At 43.4% G+C, this 24,816-nt stretch overlaps 1 protein-coding gene across 1 annotated transcript; it reads right to left on the bottom strand.

The window, feature by feature from the left end:
• Window positions 1-82: 82 nt before the first annotated feature.
• LOC129697754 (reelin domain-containing protein 1-like) lies at window positions 83-22,848 on the bottom strand. Its single transcript, XM_055636424.1, has 6 exons — window positions 22,617-22,848; window positions 14,199-14,421; window positions 12,920-13,086; window positions 5,486-5,795; window positions 3,487-3,562; window positions 83-1,860 (listed from the first exon to the last, which is right to left on the bottom strand). Exons 1-6 carry the CDS (start codon window positions 22,846-22,848, stop codon window positions 1,207-1,209), a joined length of 1,662 nt encoding a protein of 553 aa, XP_055492399.1. The 3' UTR covers window positions 83-1,206.
• Window positions 22,849-24,816: the final 1,968 nt, after the last annotated feature.

Below are 24,816 nucleotides of genomic sequence, written 5' to 3'. Positions count from 1 at the left end.
TACACTGCTTTGTAATAGAGAATATATTTGCAAAAGAACAATTTTCTTGCAGTGGAAGTAATCACAATGCAATGTATTTCACTGCAAAAAGGCTTTTTATTAAACACAGGATCAACTACTACTTTATGGCAGGGTGCAGAATGTATCAAATATGTTGTTTAGACAGTGTAATACTATTTAATGAGAAATATCCCAGCAAAGATCAGATAGAATTAAAACAACACATAACACATATTAATCTATTCCAAAAATGATAAAGCTTCCCCATGGGAATTGTTTACAAGCGATGGTTCATTTACAGAAATATTAATACACTAATCACAGAAAGATCTAATTTAAGCCGTTCTAATTACAAACCAAGGTGCTCTGTGCTCAGTAATATCCTCCACCCTCAGCAGAATGCAGTCTCTGAAGGCAAATATTTTGCATGTTGTAAACACAATAAATTGCAAAGATTATGCGACCTTCAGGATGGGAAGTTATTGTTAATGAAGGTTAAAATCAGTTTCCATTAAGCATAAAAAGATATGATTTTTGTATAGGGTGATCTGAAAATATGTCTGCGAACAATATATTTAAAATCATGTGATTTTAGTACTGAAAAATAACACTACTGTTAACTACCTTGATGAGGCAGGAAACTATTCCACTCTTCATTCCTTCTCTCCAGAGATGCTGCCTGTCCCTCTGAGATACTCCAGCATTTTGTGTCTACCTTAAACCAGCATCTGCAGTACTTTCTTAAAGTATTCTACAACTGGAGTTATATATTGAAAATGGTGATAGTTTGTGGCCATGCTTCATACAGTGGGTGGTCTACACACTAGTGAGTGAAGCCCATAACTTGTATATTACTGAGAGGAAAATCCTCCTGTGACTAATAATGTTAGATTGCTGCCACTTTCAACAGTTTTGGTATAAAATCAATTTGCAAACACCTCAGCAATCTGTGGTCCATGTATACAGTTATTGTTTGTAAGTACTAAGAAGACGCAAGCTCAGCAGAAGGACTAAGGTTTACTTCCTGCACTGTGCCCCATGAAATGCCTATACACAAGCAGCTCATGCAAAGGGATCAATACAAACAGAAAGCACAGGGATTGCAAATATCTCTCCTTTGTTCACACAAAGGTTAATGGTGTTACAACAGGATAAGGGTGTGTTGCATGATCAATAAAAATGAACCTCGTGCATCTCAAACTACAATTACTTCCCAACAGTGATTGGCGGGTTGATTACATTGTATTCAGCCTGAACAAGCACAAAGCTATTTTCACGTATCTTTCTGACGTGAACCAGCTCACCGTTGTCTCCCACACCCATGATGCTGCTATCGGTGTCGCGGAACGACACCTCTGTGCGTTTGCGACAGTGTTGGGAGAAGAAATGGCGCATCCCCACTGCCAACGCCATACCCAGAGCAGCAGAGCAACCAAGCAGGATACCGAGTTGAGGAATGCCCAGCTGTGCTCCTTTTGTTGGACTCTCTCCATGACCTGGGCCTTTATCTTCCTGCACTGGGTCTGTCATTCTGACTGACGTGTTTCTGACTATTTTACCCGGATTAACTTTGGAACCTGAATTTTTGGAAGACTGAAGAAAGTTTGCTGAAGCGCGTTGTGACATCAGCTGCCTGGCTGTGCTGGTTGGGGTTACATCCTCTATGTTTGGGATCCATCCTCGGCTCATGGTTGGTGTTGTTTCTCCTTCTCGGCTTTTGTACTCTTCCATATCTGGAGGCACCGATTCCTTTTCCTGACCTGTCGTGAAGCTAACAGGCCAGAAGGTCGAATAATCTTGTCCGGAAATTACAGCAGATGATCTTGAATCAAAAACTGTAGAAGTGGACCATGTGGTGACCTTTAAAATGAAATGATGAAAACAGATAAAAGTCACAACAAGTCAAGTTAATTGTGCCCGCTGGCTACTGAAAGGTAAAGATAAAGTCGTCGATCACCACAGCTCACAAAAGGCATGGCAAATAAGATCAAAAGTTAAAACAGTGGTTAAATCAGTTACACAGAAACATAGAAAATAGGTGCAGGAGAAGGCCATTTGGCCCTTCGAGCCAGGACTGCCATTCAATATGATCATGGCTGATCATCCAAAATCAGTACCCCGTACCTGCTGTTTCCCTGTATCCCTTGATTCCGTTAGCCCCAAGAGCTAAATCGTAAGGGCCTGTCCCACGAGCATGTGCCTGCATGCGGCAAGCGCGACCTAACGTGGTCGCTTGAGCCGTACGGCCTCGCGGGGCCGGTCCCATTTCGATCGCCGGAGCCGTTGGAGTTGTGCGGAGCTGGTCTCGGCATCGCGCGGGGCTCCGAAAAACTGACCGTGTTTAAAAATTCCGCGCGGCAACGGCCTGCCGGCCCGCAGCCGCCTCGACGCCGTGTCACTCACTTGACCTCCGCGCGGCTCCCGCTTCTGGTTTGGTCACGCTTGCCGCATGCCGTACAGCTCAAGCGACCACCGTTAGGCCGTGCTTGCCGCAAGCAGGTCGCATGCTGGTGGGACCGGCCCTTTAGGTCGTGCTTGCCGCAAGCAGGTCGCATGCTCGTGGGACTGGCCCTTAACTCTCTTGAAAACATCCGTTGAACTGGCCTCCACTGCCTTCTGTGGCAGAGAATTCCACAAATTCACAACTCTCTGGGTGAAAACGTTTTTCCTCATCTCAGTCCTAAATGGCCTCCATCTTATTCTTAAGGTAGTGAGTCCATCGACAACAATTGGAAAGGAACACAATTGCAAATGTGCATGCTCAAATATTTTTTGAAATTTCATAATTTTAAAATTACTTCACAGAATTATTTAACAGCAAAAACAAAGACAGCAATAATAACTGCAATAAATAATAAATAAGAACAAGTAATACATGGAACAATCAATAATAAATTTAACAACATTAAGTGCGAACCTGAACCGATACAGGTGTTTCTGTCTGAGTAACTGAGCAGGATGCAGTGAGTGTGGATTCAGTGCAAATGCTAAGAATATTCTTTCCTAACACGATCCTTGCATTCAGGAAGATGGGTGCCTGAAGCAACCAGGTGTCTGGTAGCATAATGGTTGTTAATGAACAACACTTCAGTACAGGTACTATGAGTTTTATTCTCTCCAGTTAAAGTAGGCCATGCCAATAATATCCATAATCTACCGAGGAAAAATATCCCTCTGAGGGGAATTGCAGGCAGACCGGCTGTGGCTTGTGGCAGCCGCATGCAATGGATGGAGAGCTGCTGGCTACAGTTCAGGAGGACAGTGCTCACACCTGTGTGTGTTGGCACAAGACCTGCAGATAAGCAATGTCTGGCTCAGGCAACCACACATGTCCTGCCCCGTGATAATTCTCATACCATCTTTAGAATTCAGAATATTTACATCCAACAATTTAGTACCAGAGGGTTATGCACATTAGGTTACCAAATGTATAATCTATAAAATAATTGCTACAGCAACCAGTGTGAAAATTAATGATATACTTACTTGTTCAATATTACTGCAACCTATGCAAGATGGAGAGGTTAGGTCGAATTCACTCTCACTATTCAGAATATTCTTGCTATAATATAAAATTGTGAGAACACAATTACTCTTCAGCATAAAATGGAAATGAGTAAGTTATTCAAAATAATATCTTCCATTGCATAGAAATGCCCCAAACCAGATATTCTCTCTTTATGAGTCTAGCTCCAACATTTTGCTACAGAGAAAAATCACATCACATATCCTTTAACTGTATACAAGTTCAAGTTCAAGTTCAAATGTATGTGTCACATGCACCACAAGGTGCAGTGAAATGTAATTTACCATGCAGCGTTCCAATTAAAATATACAGTTCTTTTCTCAGTGCAATTTGTTTCGACCACGACTTAAACTTCCACAAGTGGTCCAATGTAGACAAAACTTCTTGCAACACAGTGATCTACATCCTCTGCGGAATATTCTAAGCTGATGATAACCAAGATTTGTTCCATGAAAACATTCAGCTCTCTAAACATCCCAAGTTAATATCAGCAAAACTGGACACAAAGTGCCTGGAGTAATTCAGCGGGTCAGGCAGCATCTCTGGAGAACATGGATAGGTGATGTTTCGGGTCAGGACCCATCTTCAGATGGTAACTCCTTAAAATCAGCAACTTTGATTTCATCTTTTTAATGCTCCTGGACTTGGGAAATCTTCAGTCACCACTCAGAAGCCATTTCTTTTCTATCAATTAGAAGTCGGGTTTATCATTCTCCTGTGTCTAGCATGTTTAGAGAGTAGTAAGTTTTCATTCTCTATGAAAATAATGCCCCTGTTCCACTTAGGAAACCTGAACAGAAACCTCTGGAGACTTTGCGCCCCACCCAAGGTTTCTGTGCGGTTCCCGGAGGTTGCACGTGGTTGCCGGAGGTTGCAGGTAGTGGAAGCAGGTAGGGAGACTGACAAAAACCTCCGGGAACCGCACAGAAACCTTGGGTGGGGCGCAAAGTCTCCAGAGGTTTCCGTTCAGGTTTCCTAAGCGGGACAGGGGCATAAGGGAGCAGAAAAGCAAAACTTTTTTAGATAATAAATGTATTAGGACTTGCATTATGAGAATAATTTATTTAATTATTATGTTTAATCATAAATTGTTTAAGCAATGATTTTGTTTTTAAATATATTTGGGTACCTAGATCGCAGGAGCAGGTTAAATGTCTCTTCTCGGCAACATACTAAAGAGTTGGTATAAATGGATTATTCAAATGGATTATTGGGCATTGTGTCATACATTGAACTTCCTTCAATGAATTATGCAAGGCGTGCTGTTAAGCAAGACCATCGCACAAGCTGATCACGGTGAAATTGTCCAACACAATCAGGTGTAGGAAGCAAAGCCATTGTTTAACATCTGGCATGGACAGATCCCAATAGAAAAACAGAAGTAGACTAACAATGCTGTATTTCAAGACACAAAGATGAGAAAAGCATTGGATATTCTTGCGGAAGATATGTTGCCCATGACTGCATAAGTCTGCATGCTTAACGCAGCTTCTATTCTAGTGTAGTCCCCTTGAATATATTTAATGTGACATAATCAAGGTCCAGTACTACCCCAGTAACCCCCTCTTTTCCCCTTCCCATCAGGCAAGAGGTTCAGAAGTGTGAAAATACGTGCCACCAGAATCAGGGGTGGTTTCTTTCCAACTGTTATCAGGCAACTGAATCATCCTCCCACTAACTAGAGAGTGGTCCTGACCTCCCATCAACTCCATTGGAGACCTTCAAAATAACTTTAATCTGACTTTATCTTGCAGTAAACATTGTACCCTTGATCCATCTGTACACTGTGGACACCTCAATTGCAATCATGCATAGTCTTTTCACTGACTGGTTAGTAAGCAACAAAAAAGGTTTTCACTGAATCTTGGCACACGTGACAATAATAATAAATGAAATTAAATCAAACCAAAGATAATTTTTGCATTTTTGGAGTAAATGCTATGACAGGGTAGGACCTACCTCTCTGCAGACTCGAGCTCTAACGTTTTCAGCAGAAATCCATTAATAGTTGGGAGCGCAGTCAGTTTCCCTCTTTTTCTGGCGTTCAGGGATGGTTGCAGATGTTGATCAATTTCGCCCAGAACCAAGCTGGACTGTTGTGTTGCAGGGCTCTGATCTACTTTGGACAAATTGTTTTTAATGTATGTATCCTGTGATCTGAGGGCCCTTTCCTTGGTGATTACTGGAGTCTGGGAAAGTTTCTTCATCGGGTGAGTGCTTCCTTGAGGATTGACGGAGTCTGCAAACCTCAGAGATGGTAAGACGGCTGCTGTATTTACAAGGCAAATATACACATGACATTGATAATTGAAAGCCAAAGTCTCAGATATCCAAAAGAGCAGAAGGAAATGTACATATCTGCCATTCACGCTGCCAACAAAAAATATATATATATTATTTTGTGTTCACCAATTGAATAGTTAGGTCTTGGCATTTACAATAATGTTCGTCACAGCTTCCTATCACAGCTAACTTTCTTTGTGATTTAGTAGAGCATGTCCAATAAATTCCCTGACATAGTAAGTAAGTAAATTTTATTTATATAGCACGTTTAATCAACTCGCGTTGAAACCAAAGTGCTTTACATACAATAAATAATAAAATAAATATTAAAGTTTCCGTACATCCATAGAAAAATTAAAAATCAGAAAAATGCACAACACATTATAGAATTTAACATGAACGTCCCCCCACAACAGAATCAACATTTTCCACTGTGGGGAAAGGCATTAAAAAGTTAAGTCTTCCTCTGTGAAACACCCGGGGTCGGGGCCCATTGTGGCCTCCGCAGCCAGTCCGATGTTTTCAGGCCCTCTTTGCCGGAAAGCTGGAACTCCGGCGTCGGGTAAACACTCCTCAGCGGCTTGGAAAATGTCTGGAGCGGCCGCTTCCTCCCCGGAGACTGCGGCACCCGAAGTCCTCAGGCCGCGCTGGCTGGAGCTCCGACTCTGGCGATCTCGATCCCAGGCTCCGCGGTGTTTTAAATCCAGCACCGCCCACCCGTGGCTGGACGCCCGCAGCCACAGATCCTCAGCTGTTGGAGTCGGAAATTACCACGCTCCGGAGCTTACCACACGGCGACCCGGTATGGTTTTGAAGGCCTGGGACAGATTAGGGTGCACGTACTCTTTTGGTGCCCTGTATTTGTGTGTGCTGAATGTAAGTACAAGACAGGAGAATGTTTAAAGTGTTTGAATTAAGATGGAAATGATACTTTACAAGTACTTAGGATCTGAGTTCTCCCACCTTCAGAAGTCAAGATGCCTTTCCAATCTTTAATTTGCCATCAAGCAATTTTTCTTCTTTGGAAATGTGAACATTATAAACAGTTCCTATCTGGATTATGGGAAGCATAGAAATAATAGTGAATTTCAGTCTCACTGCCACCCTCAATATACCAGATATATCAGCAAGGGTCATCATCCATTAACTGGACACAATAGCCTACCTGCCTGCATTTGGCCCATATCCTTCTAAATCTATCCATTTCATGTACCTGTCCAAATGTTTTTTAAACGTTGTGACAGTACCTGCCTCAAGTACCTCCTCTGGCAGCTTGTTTCATATACTCACCACCCTTTGTGTGATAAAGTTTCCCCTCAGGTTCCTATTAAATCTATTCCCCCTCACTTTAAGCCTATGTCCTCTGCTTCTTGATTCCCCTACTCTGCGTAAAATAATCTGTGCATTTACCTTATCTATTCCTCTCATGATCTTATGCACCTCTACAAGATTACCCCTCATCCTCCTGTGCTCCAAGGAATAAAGTCATAGCCTGCTCAACCTTCTCCCAGAAGCCCATGCTCTCGTGTTCTGGCAACATCCTCGTAAATCTTCACTGCACCATTTCTAGCTTAACAACCTCTTTCCTATAATGGGGGGGGGGGAGGGGGGGGGGGGGGGGGGGGGGGGGGGGGGCAGCACGGCAGTACAGCGGGAGAGTTGCTGCCTTACTGCGCCAGAGATCCTGGTTTGATCCTGACTACGGGTGTTGTCTGCACAGAGTTTGTACATTCTCTCTGTGACCACGTGGGTTTTTATGTTCACTAGACCAAGTGGGACCCGTTGGGTCTCTGTCACACGGGAGGCCTGGTCCCCCAAAGCAATATCACACCACTCACCCGCAGCCTCCCATGGGAGGCAAGGAGAGATTTAGAGAGATATAGACCAAGTGGGACCTGTTGTGCCCCGTCCCCCAATGTGGGGGGAGGGGGGGCGGGGGGGGTTGGGGGTGATATCTTCTCTCACCCTGGAACAGGCATGTCCTGGAGTCATCACACCCCCCACAAAGAAAATTATTGAATTTATGGAGGCATTCAATCGTCCCCGCGTTGGGGGGGGGGGGGGGGGGGGGGCGAGGGAGAAATCCCAGCTCAACTCCCACTGGTCAACCGACGGCCCGGACCCCACCGCCACCGCGTGGTCTCACGATCGCGATGCCTCACCGCCGCCGCGGCCCCATCATCACGAGGCCTCACCGCTGCGGTCTCGATGCCTCCTTGATGGTCGCGTAAAACCCCAGCCGGGGTGTCACGGGTAGAAGCCCGGGTCGGGAAAAGCGGAACGTTAATTTAAATGACGTCACTCGAAGCTCGTGGAATATTCTGTGTGTGAAACGGGCGCCGACCCGAGCCATCGTGCCCGCCCACCTCAATCTGATGTCATCAGTCGAAGGTTAAGTTTGTTCTTTTTTTTTTAACTTTAATCACCAGTAAGTCGGGAAATACAGCATCAAATCTTAAGTGAAGCTGATCACTGTTCAGAGGAGAAAAACGTGTCGGATTCTTTAAAGATTTTATCGTTACCGCTTAACGTTTTGGTGAAAATATAAAGGCTCGCACATATACACACACACATACAAGATGAGGGTTTTAAAGTTATAGAGATAAGTTCTAGGAGCAGGATTATGCCATTCAGCCCATTAAGTCTACTTCGTCATTCAATCATGGCTGATCTATATTTCCCTCTCAACCCCATTCTACTGCCTTCACCCTTTAACACCTGGCATCCTTACTAATCAATAATCTGTCAATCTCCGCCTTAAGATTATCCATTAACTTGGCCTCCACAGCCATCTGTGGCAATTAATTCCACAGATTCACCATCCGCTGACTAAAGAAATTCCTTCTCATCTCCTTTCTAAAGGTATGTCCTTTTATTCTGAGGCTATGTCCTCTGGTCCTAGACTCTACCACTTGCCCAAGCAGTTGTCCCCAAATGCCTTAAAACCACCTCCATCGTGCCGGTGCCAAAAAACTCAACTGCGACGAGCCTCAATGACTTCCGCCCAGTTGCACTTACTCCCATCATCACCAAGTGCTTAGAGAGGCTGGTCCTGGCACACCTCAAAGGCTGCCTACTGCAAGAACAGGAGTACGGAGGATGCCATCTCAACGGCACTCCACTCCGCTCTCTCCCACCTCGTCAACAGAGCCACCTACGTGAGAATGCTGTTCATCGATTACAGCTCAGCATTCAACACCATTATACCATCAAAACTGATCACCAAACTCGGCGACCTGGGCATCGACCCCTCCCTCTGCAACTGGATACTGGACTTTCTAACCAACAGACCCCTGTCTGTGAGGTTAGACAAGCACACCTCTTCAACCCTCACCCTGAGTTCCACAGGGCTGTGTGCTGAGCCCCCTCCTCTACTCCCTCTTCACCTACGACTGCACACCTGTACATGGTACTAACACCATCATCAAGTATGCAGATGATACAACGGTGATTCGGTGGGCGGCGCGACTCGTCAGCAGCGGCCTCTGCAGTCCGTCTGTCTATTTATTATTTTCTGTTTCGTTTAAATGTAGTTTTTAATTATTTTTTGTCGGGGTATGTGTGTGGGGAGCGGGGGGTGGGGGAAACTCTAAATTCTTTCCCCTGCACGGGAGACCCGACCTTTTCTTTGTCGGGTCTCCGTTGTCATTGGGGCTGCTACGTGGAGCGGCCTCCAGCAGGAACGACCTGGGGCTCCAGTCGCGGAGCTGCAGACGACTCCCCTTCACGGAGCTGGCCGAGTCCGGAGCGGGTGGAGCTGTGGTGGAACGCTGGTGTGGCCCGACCCCCGGAGATTTGGAAGCTCCTACCGCAGGTCTGTGGACAGAAATACCGGGAGCCCGTGGGTCCCTGGTTGGAGACCGCTTTTCGGGGCTTCCGCAACGGCGACTTCTCCCGCCCGAGTTGCGGGGTTGAAGATTACCTGTAGCGGGGTTAGATCCAGCCCCGCGCGCAATTGCACGCGGGACTTTGTGAGCCCCGCCGGGGCTCCAACACCAAACCCGGTGCTGGCCTGCATCACCCGCGTGGCTTTATCGCGTGGGACATTTAACATCGCCCCCCAACCACTTTGACTCTGTTTTGACTCTGACATGGGAGCGAGAGGGGAGTGCAGGGGAAAGATATGTTTTTTTTTGCCTTCCTTCACAGCGAGGAGAAGATGCGCTGTGAAGGATGTTTGTGTAAATTGTGTTGCGTCTTGGGTCTTTTTCGTTTTGTATGTATGACTGCAGAAACGACATTTCGTTTGGACCGGGACACTCCTTCCCCCAGAAAAATTGCACTACTACTACTGTATGTACGTATATATATTTATTGCTCATTATTCTATGTTTGGTCTACTGGGTGAGATGCTAACTGCATATCGTTGTCTCTGTACTGTACAATGCACAATGACAATAAAGATTGAATCTGAATCTGAATCTGAGTAGTGGAAACATCCTCTCCACATTCACTCTTTCACTATTTTCCCCAGGTGCTCCAGTTTCAAGGTTTGTACGTTAATTTAGCTTTGTTAAAAATTGGAAATTAACCCTGGTGTGCAGGATAGTGCTAATGTACGGGGATCGCTAGTCCGTGAGAATTAGGTCGGTGGAAAGGCCTGTTCCACACTGTATCTCTAAACTAAACAGGGTGACCAAAACTGAACACAATGCTCCAAATGTGACTTCACCAATTTCTTGTACACAACCTCCCAACCTTTTGTACTCAATACCCTGACTGATGCAGGCCTATGTGCCGAAAGCCTTCTTGACCTATTTACCTGTGATGCCACTTTCAATGAACTACAACTTCTGCTCTACAACACTCCCCAGAGCCCTTCCATATGCTATGTAGGTCCTGCCCTACATAGCAAAGTGCAACACCTCACACTTATCAGAATTAAACTCCATTAATCACTCCTTAGCCCACTTGCTCAACTGATCAAGCAGAACTAAACTCAGCTGGGGGGGGCCAGTTACCAGAATCTTAAACAACACCTTCATCTGTGGCACCAGTGTTGCCAAGTTATGACCCTGTCCCACTTAGGAAACCTGAACGGAAACCTCTGGAGACTTTGCGCCCCACCCAAGGTTTCCATGCGGTTCCCAGAGGTTTTTTGTCAGTCTCCCTAATGGTCGAAAGTGGTTTCTGCTTCTTCTATGTTCTGGCAATTATTTCAAAAAATTCAAAACCGGCCGCAACTAAAAATAGGTTGCCGTTTTAAAAATCGGTAAGTTTTTAGTCGAAGACGGTTTCGATGCTTGTTGAAGGTGGTTGCCGGAGGTTGCAGGTAGTTGCCGGAGGTTGCAGGTAGTTGCCGGAGGATGCAGGTAGTGGAAGTTCTTACCTGCAACCTCCGGCAACCACCATTAATGGACCACAGAGAGGTTGTGGGGGTTGTCGACCATCTGCACCTGCCTAGCCACCTAGATCTCCATGAAGCTCCGTATGGTTTCCAGGTAAGCTTTTGCTTCCCCTCCCATAACATCATTAATTTCAACAGCTGTAATGAATCAAACCTGAAAAGACTAGTCAAAACGAAGGGATACATTCAAGAACCAACACTAAGGTTGTCTCAAAGGGAATGGGCAGTTCGAAAAAGAATATGGTTGTGATATGGGCATTGCAACACTATATACGCGTGACAAATCAAACCTCCTCTGTTTGTGAATGCTGGCATAACCCAAATCATGCAATGGACCACATAATCATATTCTACCCTCATCACAAATGCAATAGAGATATCTGAGAGGTGGACTCCCTTTCTGAAAAGACCATGCAGTGGCCTGTAAACTCACTCTATAAATATTGCTCTAGCCATATGGAAGTTGAAGAGTGAAAAATATTGATTTTGAATATGAAAAGGACAGCATTATGCAATTCAATTTCTAGGAAATGATTGCTTGTTATTGATAAGTTCTGAAATTCATAGAACTGAAAACTTTGATAAATGAATGTTACGCATGGCTGTGACATTGGCAAATACATCACATCAGACCTCGCAATTATAATAGGAAATAAAGTGTTTTGCAGTGGGATGTTGGCGTGTACTTTGAGGGCCTATCATTCATGTCTGTGCATATTGCAAAACCGACAGATCATAGTGGAATTGTGCTTTTGACAAACTTCTGATCAGAACTGGATGAGCTGGAATTTAACCAAGTCAAAAAAGGAAAACAAGATCTTAATGTCTTCATTGATATGCAGTTTTTCACTAGCTTTCTCGTGCATTCCCTCTCTTTGTACCTCCGTGGGGCTGGCTGGCTTCGGAGCGTGGAGAGCGGCGGTGGCGCGTTGCTGCCGGCCCGGCTCCGGTGGATGGAACACCGGGAGCTCGCGGATCCCCGGTGGGAGGCTGCTTTGCGGGGCACCAGCAGCGGCGACTTCTCCCACCCGAATTGCGGGGTTGAGAGTGACCTGGAGGGGGGCCCTACAACGCCCGGCGAGGCATTAATTTGCCGCGGACTAGCGCCCGCCGGGGGCTTTGACCTCGACTTCGGGAGCGAAATGGAATGCAGGGGAGAGACAAGAACTTTGCCTTCCATCACAGTGAGGAGGAGAGCCACTGTGATGGATGTTTATGTGAATAGTGTTGGTGTGTGTTTTGGTTCTTTTATTGTATGGCTGCAGAAACTACATTTCGTTTGAACCTCATGTGAGGTTCAAATGACAAATAAAGGTATTGTATTGTAAGTGAGGAGAGGACCTCCATCATGCATCAAACTAGACACAACCCACAGACTACTTGAGGTACTTGTAACAGAGTGTTTATTCGTCTATGCTGCTTTTCTTTGCCACTTTGATATCAGGTTAGCTGAACAGACCAAAAGGAAGAGGAATATCTCTCCAAAAATAAAAGGGAAAATATCTAATTTTTCTCTCACTTTTGAATGTACATTCCAGCATTCAACTTTTCAAAACCACCCCGCCACATTTATTCATTCCAGAGAAAAGCTTGCTTACTTTTAAAAGAATTTCAGTTTCAGGTTACATTTACTAATGGAAGAATTGGCTACAAAATGTTTTAACTTTGTTAGCAAAATGCCCCCAGGATTTAATTTCTTTATAAAACAATATCAATATAATTATGAAGAATTATTACATTGATACAAGTAAAATTTGTTGTACCTTCAGTAAATGGCGTGGGGGTTGCAGTTGTGTTATATACTGATGTCTGGAGGGTTCCCATTAATTCCACATTTTTTGTCAATGTAGAATAATTCTGCTTTAGGTCAGAAATAACACCAGACTGAATTCTACTCCAGTATATGAAGTATGACTGGACAGCTGAGACACTGTAGGTTAGATGGGACAAGACACAGATTAGCAGGAAATCTGAAATAAAAACAGAAGTCAATGGCCTTTGATTGATTGAAAGATTGAATGAAAGCTTGGAAACAGCCCCACCAAGCCCACACCAACCATCGGTCACCCGCTTACACTAGTTCTATGTTATCCCACTTCCACATGCGTTTCATCACAATTGAATAAGAGTTAAATTTTAAACATGCTTTAAAAATGTAGAGGGGATAGGGGAGACAGAGAGGGGTTAGAGAGGCAGAAAGGGCAAAAGAGCTGGGAATAGTGTAGTGTTATTTTGATCTCCTTTGGCGGAGTCCAGCTTACCATTTTTCAAGCAATGCCCATCAACACTGGCTCACATCAGAGTCACCCACCTGTATCAGGCCCAGTTAACCAGCCTGATTTCCACTATAAACTATTTTTAAAACTATGTTTAATTTATCCTTTTATTCCCCCTCATTCCCCCTCCCACTATTTTTTCAAATTTGTTTGACACTAAGAAAGTTGGGGGAATATGAAAGGAATATGGGGAAAGAGCCATATTCAGCGATGGGATAAATTAGCCATATTCAGTCGATGGAAAGTACCATGTCAATACTGACATTAGCCTTTTCTCTTTGTGTCCCTTCCAGATATTTCCTGCATTCCTGAAAAGGATTCTTTGGATGAAGGACCTTTACTAGCAGTAGGAAGCAGGCCCTTCACGCAGTCCGTGCAACAAGGAGAACGTGCAATAGCAAACTCCGTACAGAGGCCAGCAAACCTCTGTAGTCAGGATCGGAGCACCCGGAGTAAACCTACGCAGTCACAAGGAGAACGTACAAACTCCGTACAGACAACATCTGTAGTCAGGATCGAACCCGGGTCTCTAGCATTGTAAGGTAGCAACTCTACCGCTGTGCCACTGTGCCTCCCCTAATTTGTATTTTTGTTTGAATTCACATCAATATTACAAACCTTCTCAACTCTTATTGTTTGACTATATGGTAACGAAATTTTGTTCAAATTGTTTTTGAATGACAAATAAAGAAATTCAATTCAATTCAACTGCTCAGTTTTGATTGATTTGCATTTTTCTCTATGAAGGTATTAAAAACATAATTACAAAAATCTGATGTCTCCAGTGAATTGGTCCGGTGCTTTCCAGACAAAGGAGAGATTTCTCTTCAATAACTTGTCCGAGTGGGTCACGGTATCTCCGTCCTCAAAACACTTCAGTAGTTTAGATTCAGGGGAAATGAGAATGAATGTCCCAGCCACACGATCATCAGCCACTCGCCGAGCTTGCAGCAGGAAACCCATGAAGTCTCTTGTGCTCCTTACAGTCACTATGAAGTAAAAGATACACACAGCAATATCACACTCCGCTGTGAAATGGCCTCCACCCATGGAGCTGTTATCTTTAAGGGCCTGTCCCACCAGCATGTGATAGCATGCGTCTAGCACGACCAAACGTGGTCGCTTGAGGCGTACGGCCTCGCGGGGTCGGTCCCAATTCGAACCGCGGAGGCGTATGGAGTTGTGCGGGGCTGGCCCCGACATCATACTCACCTATCAGCTGGGCAGGAGGCAGGCCGACTGAATTTGGACGTTGCACGGCATCGGGCGGTGACGTCATCACGCAACGGCACGCCGGGCGGTGACGTCATCGCGCAATGCCACGCGCTAGGCATACACCATCAAGATGCTGCGTACGATGTCAAGACGCTGCATACAATGTCAAGACGCTGCATACGCCTGTCGAGACGCTGCGTACACCCTCAATGCGCCTGCGAGCCGACAGGCCGTTGGCGCGCGGGATTTTCGGACAGTGAAAGATTTTTGGAGCCCCACACAACTCCGTACGCCTCCACCGATCAAAGTGGGACCGGCCCCGGGAGGCCATACGTCTCAAGCGACCACGTTTGGTCGCGCTAGACGCATGCAAACGCATGCTGGTGGGACAGGCCCTTTAATATCCCCATTGTCAACTTCAAATCTCACCTTGGGCCCACTCAGAAGTGAGGCAACAGGGAAAACCGAGGCTTTGACCTTGTATCCCAGCACTTTATAAAACTGCCCATCTTTCTCCATAGAGCTGGACCTAACTTACTTCCATTTTATCATGAAAAGGTGCTATGCTTTCCTCTTTAGCAAGCACTGATGGCCTAACAATTCTGCAACTTATTGCAAGCTCTCGCCCCCCCATCTCGGAACAAATGACATTAAAATTCCCTCATCATTGACCAAATAATGGCAATATTGCTTCCCTATTCAATGTATTCAAACACCTCAAAATTGTAAAAGTATTTAAACAAATTTGATTTGGAATACTAGTTTCTTGAGATTCTCCTTGTAGTTTCCAATGTTCTCAAACTATGGTGTACTGTGAACTCTGTAAGAAATTATGTACTTTTTCTGTCTAAAACTCCACACAACACCCTAACCTGATTAGACCAAATATTTTCACCAGTTTTTCATTGCATCTTTACACGTGATGTCTATATTCTGATTTATGTAACCTAAAATTAGATTTCCAATTCGTTGATGGCTGAACTCCCTGCCTCATATGTTGCAAAACGATGTATCAGAAACACTATCTTTCCATTAAGTGAAAACTCCCATTGGTTTTTATCCACTTAGGCTGCAATACTCACAGATTTATTTATTAAATTGCATCTGCCACCATAACTCTAGCTCATTTGAAATTCTCCTTCCCATATCCAATCCCACATCAAGTCCCATTAAATCTATCCTCACTGCCCTACACTTTCTGCATCTCCCTTAAGTGAATTTAAAATACTTATTTTCGTGTTTAAATCTCTCCATGATTTTGCCTGTCCCTGTCTTTGTGATCTCCTGTAACATTGAAATCTCAACAAATACTTTGGCTTAGAACCTGAATGACTGTAAATGGTATGTTAAAATGTTGGTGCACTTTGTGAAACCAGTGAATATTTTAATCAAACACATTTCACTGCAATATTCAGTACCTTGCAAGCCCCAAGGAACTTCACTGCAACTATAGAGCAGACCTTAAACCTTGAAAGTCCTTTCCATTCCCCATTTCATCATTGTGGAGCTCAAAAAGGAAATCATGTTATTTACGTCTAATCCACACTGTGGGTGAGGAATGAGGGCTCTTAGACATGTCATGTCATCAGCCAGATGTGATTCAGCCAAGGAGGAGCTGGTATAGCCATTGGAGGCAAGGAGAGATAGCACTCAGCTGCTGGAGTTTGCTGAGACATACCAAGACAAGAGACCAGTGGGAGTGGGTTTGGGTGGAGATCAGGCTGGCAGATTTAGAGAAGGAATGGTCATGCGGGTGGTACCAGGGAGGAAACCTGGAGAAACCTTTCATCATTGTTCAACTTCTGTCAAGGAGAAGCTATACTTCACCCTCGTTAGACCTCATTTGGACTACGCAGTTGCAGCATGGGACCCATACACAAATAAAAAAATGTCTTCCATCGAACGTGTCCAAAGACAGGCAGCTCGATTTGTTACTAACACCCTATGAGAGAGAAGCGAGTGTCACCAAACTTCTGAATTCTCTGGGGTGGAACCCTCTCCAAGACAGACGTGAAGCTCACCGTTTGACCTGTTTTTACAAAATGTTAAATGGTCAGCTCGACATAGATTACAAGACCTACACCAAACCCAAACCAATTAGGAGCAGACGAGGGCATTCGATCCAATTTGTGATCCCAGCTACAAAGACAGATGTGTACAGCAATTCGTTCTTCCCCCACACAATTAAAGCATGGAATAATCTCCACCCAACTATAGTTACCCAACCAGATGCAACTAAATTTAAAGTAGCTCTTTCTTCCCAATAACCCTTTCTGGCTTAAGCCCTCCCTCCACCACCTCCAGTTTAAATTCCAAGAAGACCAAGAAACCTCACATAGTCACAGGGAGAACATACAAACTCTGTACAGACAGCAACTGTAGTTAGGGTCTCTGCGCTGTAAGACAGAATCTCTACCATTGTGCCACTGTGGAGTGTCCCCATACGCCTGCACTTTTAAGGTGCCATGTAAATGGAAACAAATGCTGTTTTGCTTTCCTGGTCTCCATTGGTGTGCCTTTTGTTCCATTCCCTGGGGCCAATCGTCTACAGATAAAACGGATGCTTTGGAATGGTTTAAACCGTTTAAAGTGGCAGGCCACCTTATGGAAACAATGCAGAATTCTGTGATTCAGAGTAGCAAATCAAACTAAAAATAAATGATGATAATTTTAACTGAGTGTCATTTGAGGTTGATATCTCAATCTATTTATTCCATTAAAATGTTGCCTTTTGTTGCCATGAAATCCCAAACAACCCTTCACATTCACTAAAATCAATTACAATATTTCCAAGGCAACCATCTACACCTAGTGGCAGGAAATCGGTATTGCACAGAATTTCCTCTCGGTGAAATTCATTATTAAAGTACTAAGATCTCACGTGCAAAACCTCCTTGTCAATTCTTACTTTTTATTTAGGTGAATCTCTGTTGTTGAAACTGATACACACGTGTATTAGCGTGATTGAAGCCTTTCAGTGTACTATTTTTCTAGAAACCAGTGTTCTTTATTCTGACGACACAAGGCCATGAACACCAGCCTTCCCCATGGAGTTAAAACCCAAACTAGTCTTTTAAGTCCCCTGAATTGCGATAGAAATTTTAGGGCATTGCTCAGTGACTTCTTCTGTTTTCACGTTAATGCAATATAGACTATTAATGTTCAATTAATTAAAAGTGACACTTTTAATTCATCTAGCTATGTACATATTAATTGCTGCTGAACTCTGTGGTGCACTTGCACTACTGACTGTGTGAAAGGGAGAGGTACCCTGACTGCTTCAGCTGCCATATTCCAGGGACAAGTCAATCAGGTAAGAGCGGAAGGCATATGTGCCTGTAGTTGAGACCTGAGGAGACATCCTAATGAAATCAAGGAATGGTATCAGACCTCTTCATTAGAAGGAACTAAAACCTAAAGATCTAATAGATTCCTAACAGCCTCAACAAATGTCCCACTCTGCAAGATCATCCTCTTTGCAATAACGGTCAATGTTCCATTCCTCCTCCAAATTATCCAACAGAACCTACACTCTCCTTTCAGTCTCTATCGAAGGCAATTGCATTGAGCCAGTTCCTTTGAGTGAAAACCCCACTGTCAGCCAAGTGCTTTCTGTCATCGATCGATGGTAAAAGGAGGGGTCGACAGGCGACAATGGAAACACCTGAACTTGCATCCAGGAGTGGATGGAGCAGATGATGCGGCATTCTTCCCATTCTTCCTCAATGCTGGAATTTGATCAGCCATATAAAAAAAAACACATTTCTGGGATTAGGGTCAACTCCAAATCTAATATTTCAATCCTGAGGAGACAGTAAAGTTTCAACCCTCAGACTGTTTCCCTCCACTCAGAGGTGAGCATTTAATTCCGGATGGGACCGCTGCCTTAGGCCTGAAAGAAACTTCAGTAACTCTAGCCCAAGGAGACTCGGCTGTAGCAGCACAAGGTCGCTTGAGGGTCACAGTTGACACACTGGCCGAAAATGACTCTGAGGCTGTTTACATTTTGGGAGAGAATTTCTGCTTGTTCTCTGTGCCTTATGTTTTAAAGAGCTTAAATGCAGTTGACACAAAGGATGGTTGCTTCTGAGCAGCCAGTTTCCTATTGATTCAGAAGCTTAATTTATGGGCGAAATGATCCAAACATAGACCTCAACTTTTACCCACACACCAACTCATTGATATCTTCCTGTCCACAGACTTCTTGCAGACCATCTATCTCAAGGCCAATTTAGTAGAAAGTGCAAACCTTTTAATCTCTGAGCTATGTTCCCTCTGTTGCTCCAAATCATTGATATGTACCATGAAAAGCAAGAACTGAGCCCTGTGAAACACAGTGGTACATATTCTTCAAATCACTACAAAATCCATCGTCTGTTACTCTTTGCTTTCTTGCAATCAACTGGTTTTAGATAAATATGTTCAACGACAGAGTAATTGAGACAAGAATACTCAGGTTATTCCAAACAGGACTGAATGTTGCGTTGACCAAATTAAGATGCTACTGGAATCAGTTTAATTTGACTAATATTGCTTTCTTCATTGTCATGGAATTCCATGCAAGTTCCTCGTGGATGTTTCAATAAGATCACCTGCCTTTCTTCTAAAGTCCAATGCCTATGAGGGAAGAAGGTTAGACTTTATTGCCTTCCATCACAGTGGGGAATGTGGAATCCGCTGTGGTGGATGTTTATGTTAACTTTTATGTAGTTGTGTGGCTTGTTGCTTTTTTTTAGTGTGGCTGTATGGTAATATGAATTTCACTGTACCTTAATTGGTACACGTGACAATAAAATACCTTTGAAACCTTTGTATACTGTAGATCCAACCTGTTCAGTTGTTCGGCATGAGTAGATCCAGGATTTTGCCATAAATGCCATGTGCCTTTTCATGTCTTTTTTGATTATTTCACCAAGATAATGCCTTTTTCACGATCGAGTACCTAAATCAGACTTTTTTTTGCCATTTTGCTAAAAGGTCATATCGTGATTACAAGGATGTTTTCTATGTTAACACGTTAATATTAATGTTATTATTAACGGGTTAACACAGTATAACTTACAAGAAAACTTCCACCACCGGGGTGAAACCGGGGGCGCCACCGTCGATCATTCATTCATTCGTCCCGCTGCCCGCTGGTTCAGTCTTCTCCAAGATCTATTTAAGAAAGAACTGCAGATGCTGGAAAAAATCGAAGGTGGACAAAAAATGCTGGAAAAACTCAGCGGGTGAGGCAGCATCAATGGAGAGAAGGAATAGGCGACGTTTCGGGTTGAGACCCTTCTTCAGACTGATGTGGCGGGCAGGGGGGGGGGGGGGAAAAAGGAAGAGGCAGAGACAGTAGGACTAGAAGGAGAGCTGGGAAGGGGGAGGGGGAGGAGGGAGAAGACAAGGGCTATCTAAAATCAATGTTGATGCTGCCGGGGTGTAGACTACCCAAGCGAAATACCCAAGCTTGGCGCCACACTACATTTACTGCTGGCTCCAGTCGCAAATCTGAGTTTTAGAGTGATCTGTGCAAGGCATTCATTGATGCTGGAATTCCACTGTGGAAATTGGAAACAAATCTCTCAGAGGTTTTTTAGAGAAATACTCAGAGGAACATATACCAAGCGAGTCATCATTATGGAGAAATAATGTTGACAGCAACTTCAACATTGTTGTGCAGAAAATTAGAGATGAAGTTGCACGCAACAAAATATGGATCTCAATAGACGAGACAACTGATGCTGTGGGGAGTTATGTTGCCAATGTGGTCATCGGTACACTGGAGGCAGGTCAACCATCAAAGGAGTATTTGTTGACATCGGAAGTATTGGAGAAGTCAAACAGCTCAACTATTGCTCAGTTGTTTACATCTTCACTTGCTGTACTTTGGCCAGAAGGTATAAAACACAAGAATTTTTTTCTGTTTGTGATTGCTGCAGCTCCGTACATGAAAAAAGCCACTCGTGCTCTTAGTTTTATTCCCCAAAATGTTGCATTTGACATGCTTAGCTCAAGGATTTCATAGAATTGCCAAGCACATACGTAGCTTGTTTCCAAATGTCGATCGCCTAGTTTCCAATGTCAAGAAAATCTTCCTCAAAGCATCGTCACGTGTGCAGTTGTTCGAGGAAATGGCACCCAAAATTCCGCTACCTCCTCAGCCCGTTTTGACTAGGTGGGGTACATGGGTCTCTGCTATACTCTACTATGCTGCAAATTTTGAAAAGATAAAATAAATCGTCAACTGTTTTGAAGAAGAAGAATTTGTTGCAGTCAGGATCATCAGTGAAATCATGCAGAAAAAGTCCCTCCACTGCCATCTCGTGTTTATTGCTTCCAATTTTACAAACTTCCCACAAGCTATCACTTCCCTTGAGAAACGTGGCAAAGCATTAGTGAATAACTTGCAGGTTTTCAACAAAGTAACTGACGATATTCGTAAAATTCCTAGCGATGTAGGTAAAGACATACAATGAAAACGTGAGAGAGTGATTTTAGCTAACAAAGATCTTGAAGAAATACAAAACATAGCTCAAGTTCTCAAAAGTAGTTGTAATGCACAACATATTGACATGAATATAGAGTCTGTAGCTTGTTTCGGGTATGCACCAGTGACCTCAGCTGAGGTAGAAAGAAGTTTTTCACAACTTTTCACTACAGACGGCATAGTTTAACACCAGATAATTTGAAAATAAATGCTAGTAATTATGTGCAACCAGGCAATTTTGGTTATTTAATGTAGTATACCTTTATATTATCAATTTTAACCATATGTTGGTGGTGGAATTACATGACTTTTTATGCCTTTTTTTGTCACTAAATGCCTTTTCCGTGCCTTTTTTGTAATTTTATTATGCCTTTTTGCCTGCCTATTTCAGTTTTTAATGCCTAAACATCCTGGCTCCACTCATGAGACATCCCTTTCAACCCAGAAATCAATCCAGTGAACTTTCTTTGTTCTCCGTCCAATGCTTATATCCCTACTGAAAAAGGGGTCAACAAATGTGTACCATGTTCTTTATGTGGTCTCAGCAAAGCCACATGTAACTGCGGTAAGACTGCCCTAGCTTTGGACATCATCCACTTTGCAATAAAGGTCAATGTTCCATTCCTCCTCCTAATTATCCTGTGAATCTACATATTAACTTGTTGTTTTCTATGTATGAAAATAACCCAGATCTCCACGTACAAAAATGTCAAACACCCTTGCCACTCAAACAATAGTCTGCTTTTCTATTTGTCCTATCAAACTGGATAATCTCACAAGTTTCCACACTTCACTACAAATGCATTCTCATACAATCCATCTATGTCTCCTCGCATGTTTGTGCTGCCTTCTCACAATTTGCATCACACACCTAGTTTTATATCATCAGTAAATTTAACTCTAATATACCAGATCCCTTTATCAGTCGTTACCATACTGTAAATTGTAAACAGTTAAGGTCCCAGCTTTGAACTCTGTTACGCATTATAAGTTCAACCTGAAAATATACTATTTATCCCAACTCACCATTTTCTGTTTGTTCGTCAATTCTCTGTGAAATCCCATACAGTATATTGCACCAGTTTTATGGAAATCCAATACACTATACTTATTGGTTCTCCTTGAACCAGCTTGGCTCTAATAAATTTGTCACATAAACCACATTGATTTTGTTTAATTGCATTATGGTTTTCTAATTGTCCTCTCACTGTTTTTTTTCATGACAAATTCCAACATTTTCTCAATGATTAGACGATGGGTTAATTAACCAGCCTTTGGTTTCCTGCTTTCTCATTCCCTCTTTTCTCGAATGGGGAGCGGGTTACATTTATGGTCTTCCGATCCACGGAGACCTTTGCAGAATCTACTGTCTATTGTGAGTTGACCAACAATGCGTTCCCCATCCTTGTAGCCATTTATTTTGGGATCCTAAGCCTTAGTTTAACACTTTGTGTGTCCTAGAGCAACAGGCAAGAATAAACTGGAAGTCCTTACCTGGTACCTGGTCTCCGGGGAGAAAGGTAGACTTATTGATGTGCACTGTGATAAAGCTGTTGCGTTTATCCTGCGAGTGAGCGCTGATGTGTTTTGGTTTCATATCAGCACAAGCAGATTGACTGGCACCATGCGAAAATCCACTGGTGAAGGAGATCAGGCAAAGTGAAGCGATGATCCAGGCCAGCAGATCTTCCTGGCCTCTTAACAATTTTAAACTTATCTGTGTCATAATAGGTAGGACAAGTAAACTCAAGATAAAGAAGAAAATTAAAAATATGTTACAGGAACTTAAATCAAGAAGTACCACAGGAATATACAACTTCTCCTCCTTGCCAATGTTCTTTTAGTTGGAGTGGTCAGTGGGTCTGTGATCTAAATGCTCATTTTGCAGTAGCAAATGGGACCAGCCATCAGATTCCTGGCAATAGAATTGACCTGTGCAATGCAATTGAACTAATACAGAAAAAAGGCAACTCGTGTCCATCACAGTATTACAACACTTAATTTCTTACCGGTTGGCTGATTGTGCTTGCATTATTTTACTTCAGTCACAAATCACTTCCAATGAAAAGCTCACAGAAGTTGACTGAGGGAAAATTGGGCAGGGAAGCTGGTGACTGATAAGAGATGAGGGATAGGGAGGGGCAAGGGAATTAAAAATAGGACTCAGATTATTTTAGTTCTTTGGTGATGCAAAGATGCTCAGGAACTCCTTGTAATAGGTGTAATCCTGAAGTATGATCTTATTAAAGCTCAAGGCCAAATATTGTGTGTGATGTGGTCTGTTGGCCACTTTGGTGGAATAGGTAGTCTCCGCACCTCACTTATATGATCAGTCTTCACGTTTTACTCAGTCACCTAATAACTGCAGACTTTGGAACTTTATTTGACATTAAAGCAAAGCCCAATATAGTCCTGATTCTCAGATTTTCCAACAGTACTAATAGGAATGAAAACCAGGCTCGTGTTCCTGGTTTTGAGCTATTAGTGATTTCACACTTTGACTCAAGCAACATAGCAGAATTCAGGGACAGAATGTGAAACATGCCAACAATTGAAGCTTTCCAAACCTGAACCACCAGATCTACAGTAAAACTGTTCATTTAACACACTTGAAACTACAGTAGTGCAGAACTGGAAGATATCAGGACTCTTGGGTGTTATTTCTATTAAGACTCCAATACATTTTTAATTCACTTACTTTTTCAATGCTGGCCTGGAGTTTAGAGGGAACGCAGAAAACAACATCTAGTTAATTTAGGAAACAGGTTGGCTGGTTTATGAGCCTGTCCCACTTAGGTGACCGCCAGCGACTAGGACAATGGAATTCACTGAAGTCAACACCGGCGACAATCTACGGTTAACCATATAACCATATAACAATTACAGCACGGAAACAGGCCATCTCGGCCCTTCTAGTCCGTGCCGAACACTTACTCTCACCTAGTCCCATCTACCTGCACTCGGACCATAACCCTCCATTCCTTTCCCGTCCATATACCTATCCAATTTATTTTTAAATGATAAAAACTAACCTGCCTTCACCACTTCCTCTGGAAGCTCATTCCACACAGCTGCCACTCTCTGAGTAAAGAAGATCCCCCTCATGTTACCCCTAACCTTCTGTCCCTTAATTCTCAAAACATGTCCTCTTGTTTGAATCTTCCCTACTCTCAATGGAAAAAGCTTATCCACGTCAACTCTGTTTATCCCTCTCATCATTTTAAAGACCTCTATCAAGTCTCCCCTTAGCCATCTGCACTCCAAAGAATAAAGACCTATCTTGTTAACCTGGTAACAACCTATGACAGCACCTACAACAGACAAAATTGTCGTCACTGTTGCTGAAAAATTTTCAACATGTTGAAAGATTTTTGGCAATCGCCTGTAGTCTCCTAAAAAAATCATCTAAGTGGGACAGGGCCATTAAAGGGAGTGCTAGAAAAAGACCACAGTAAGTTAAAGGGAGTGCGGGCATGATCAGTTTAAGGGAAGCAAAGGGAACGGGGCTCTATTTACTTTAACAGAAGCTTAGGAAATAGGGAACCAATGAGTTTAAATACTGAGGAGGATATATCACCCAGTGGAAGAACCAGGACCGCAGCGAGTTCAAAGGAAGAGAATGAAAAGACCTAGTGTGTTTGAAGGGAGCACAGTAAACATTAATTGGTGAGTCAGATGTCAAACCATTTGGTTT

The sequence above is a fragment of the Leucoraja erinacea genome, chromosome 1, assembly GCF_028641065.1.
Source record: "Leucoraja erinacea ecotype New England chromosome 1, Leri_hhj_1, whole genome shotgun sequence".
Classification (NCBI taxonomy): Eukaryota; Metazoa; Chordata; class Chondrichthyes; order Rajiformes; family Rajidae; genus Leucoraja; species Leucoraja erinaceus.
The sequence above is the reverse complement of the archived record's forward strand: the minus strand, read 5'-3'. Positions and strand labels throughout refer to the sequence as shown.

What these genes read in the sequence shown, in the direction of transcription:
- LOC129697754 (XM_055636424.1), bottom strand. Translation starts at nt 22,848, where the DNA reads ATGACACAGATAAGTTTAAAATTGTTAAGAGGCCAGGAAGATCTGCTG. An exon ending in CCCCGGAGACCAGGTACCAG is followed by an intron (nt 14,422 to 22,616) that starts GTAAGGACTTCC and finishes TTTACTTCATAG; the next exon opens with TGACTGTAAGGAGCACAAGA. An exon ending in GTTGCAGTAATATTGAACAA is followed by an intron (nt 1,861 to 3,486) that starts GTAAGTATATCA and finishes TTCATTTTAAAG; the next exon opens with GTCACCACATGGTCCACTTC.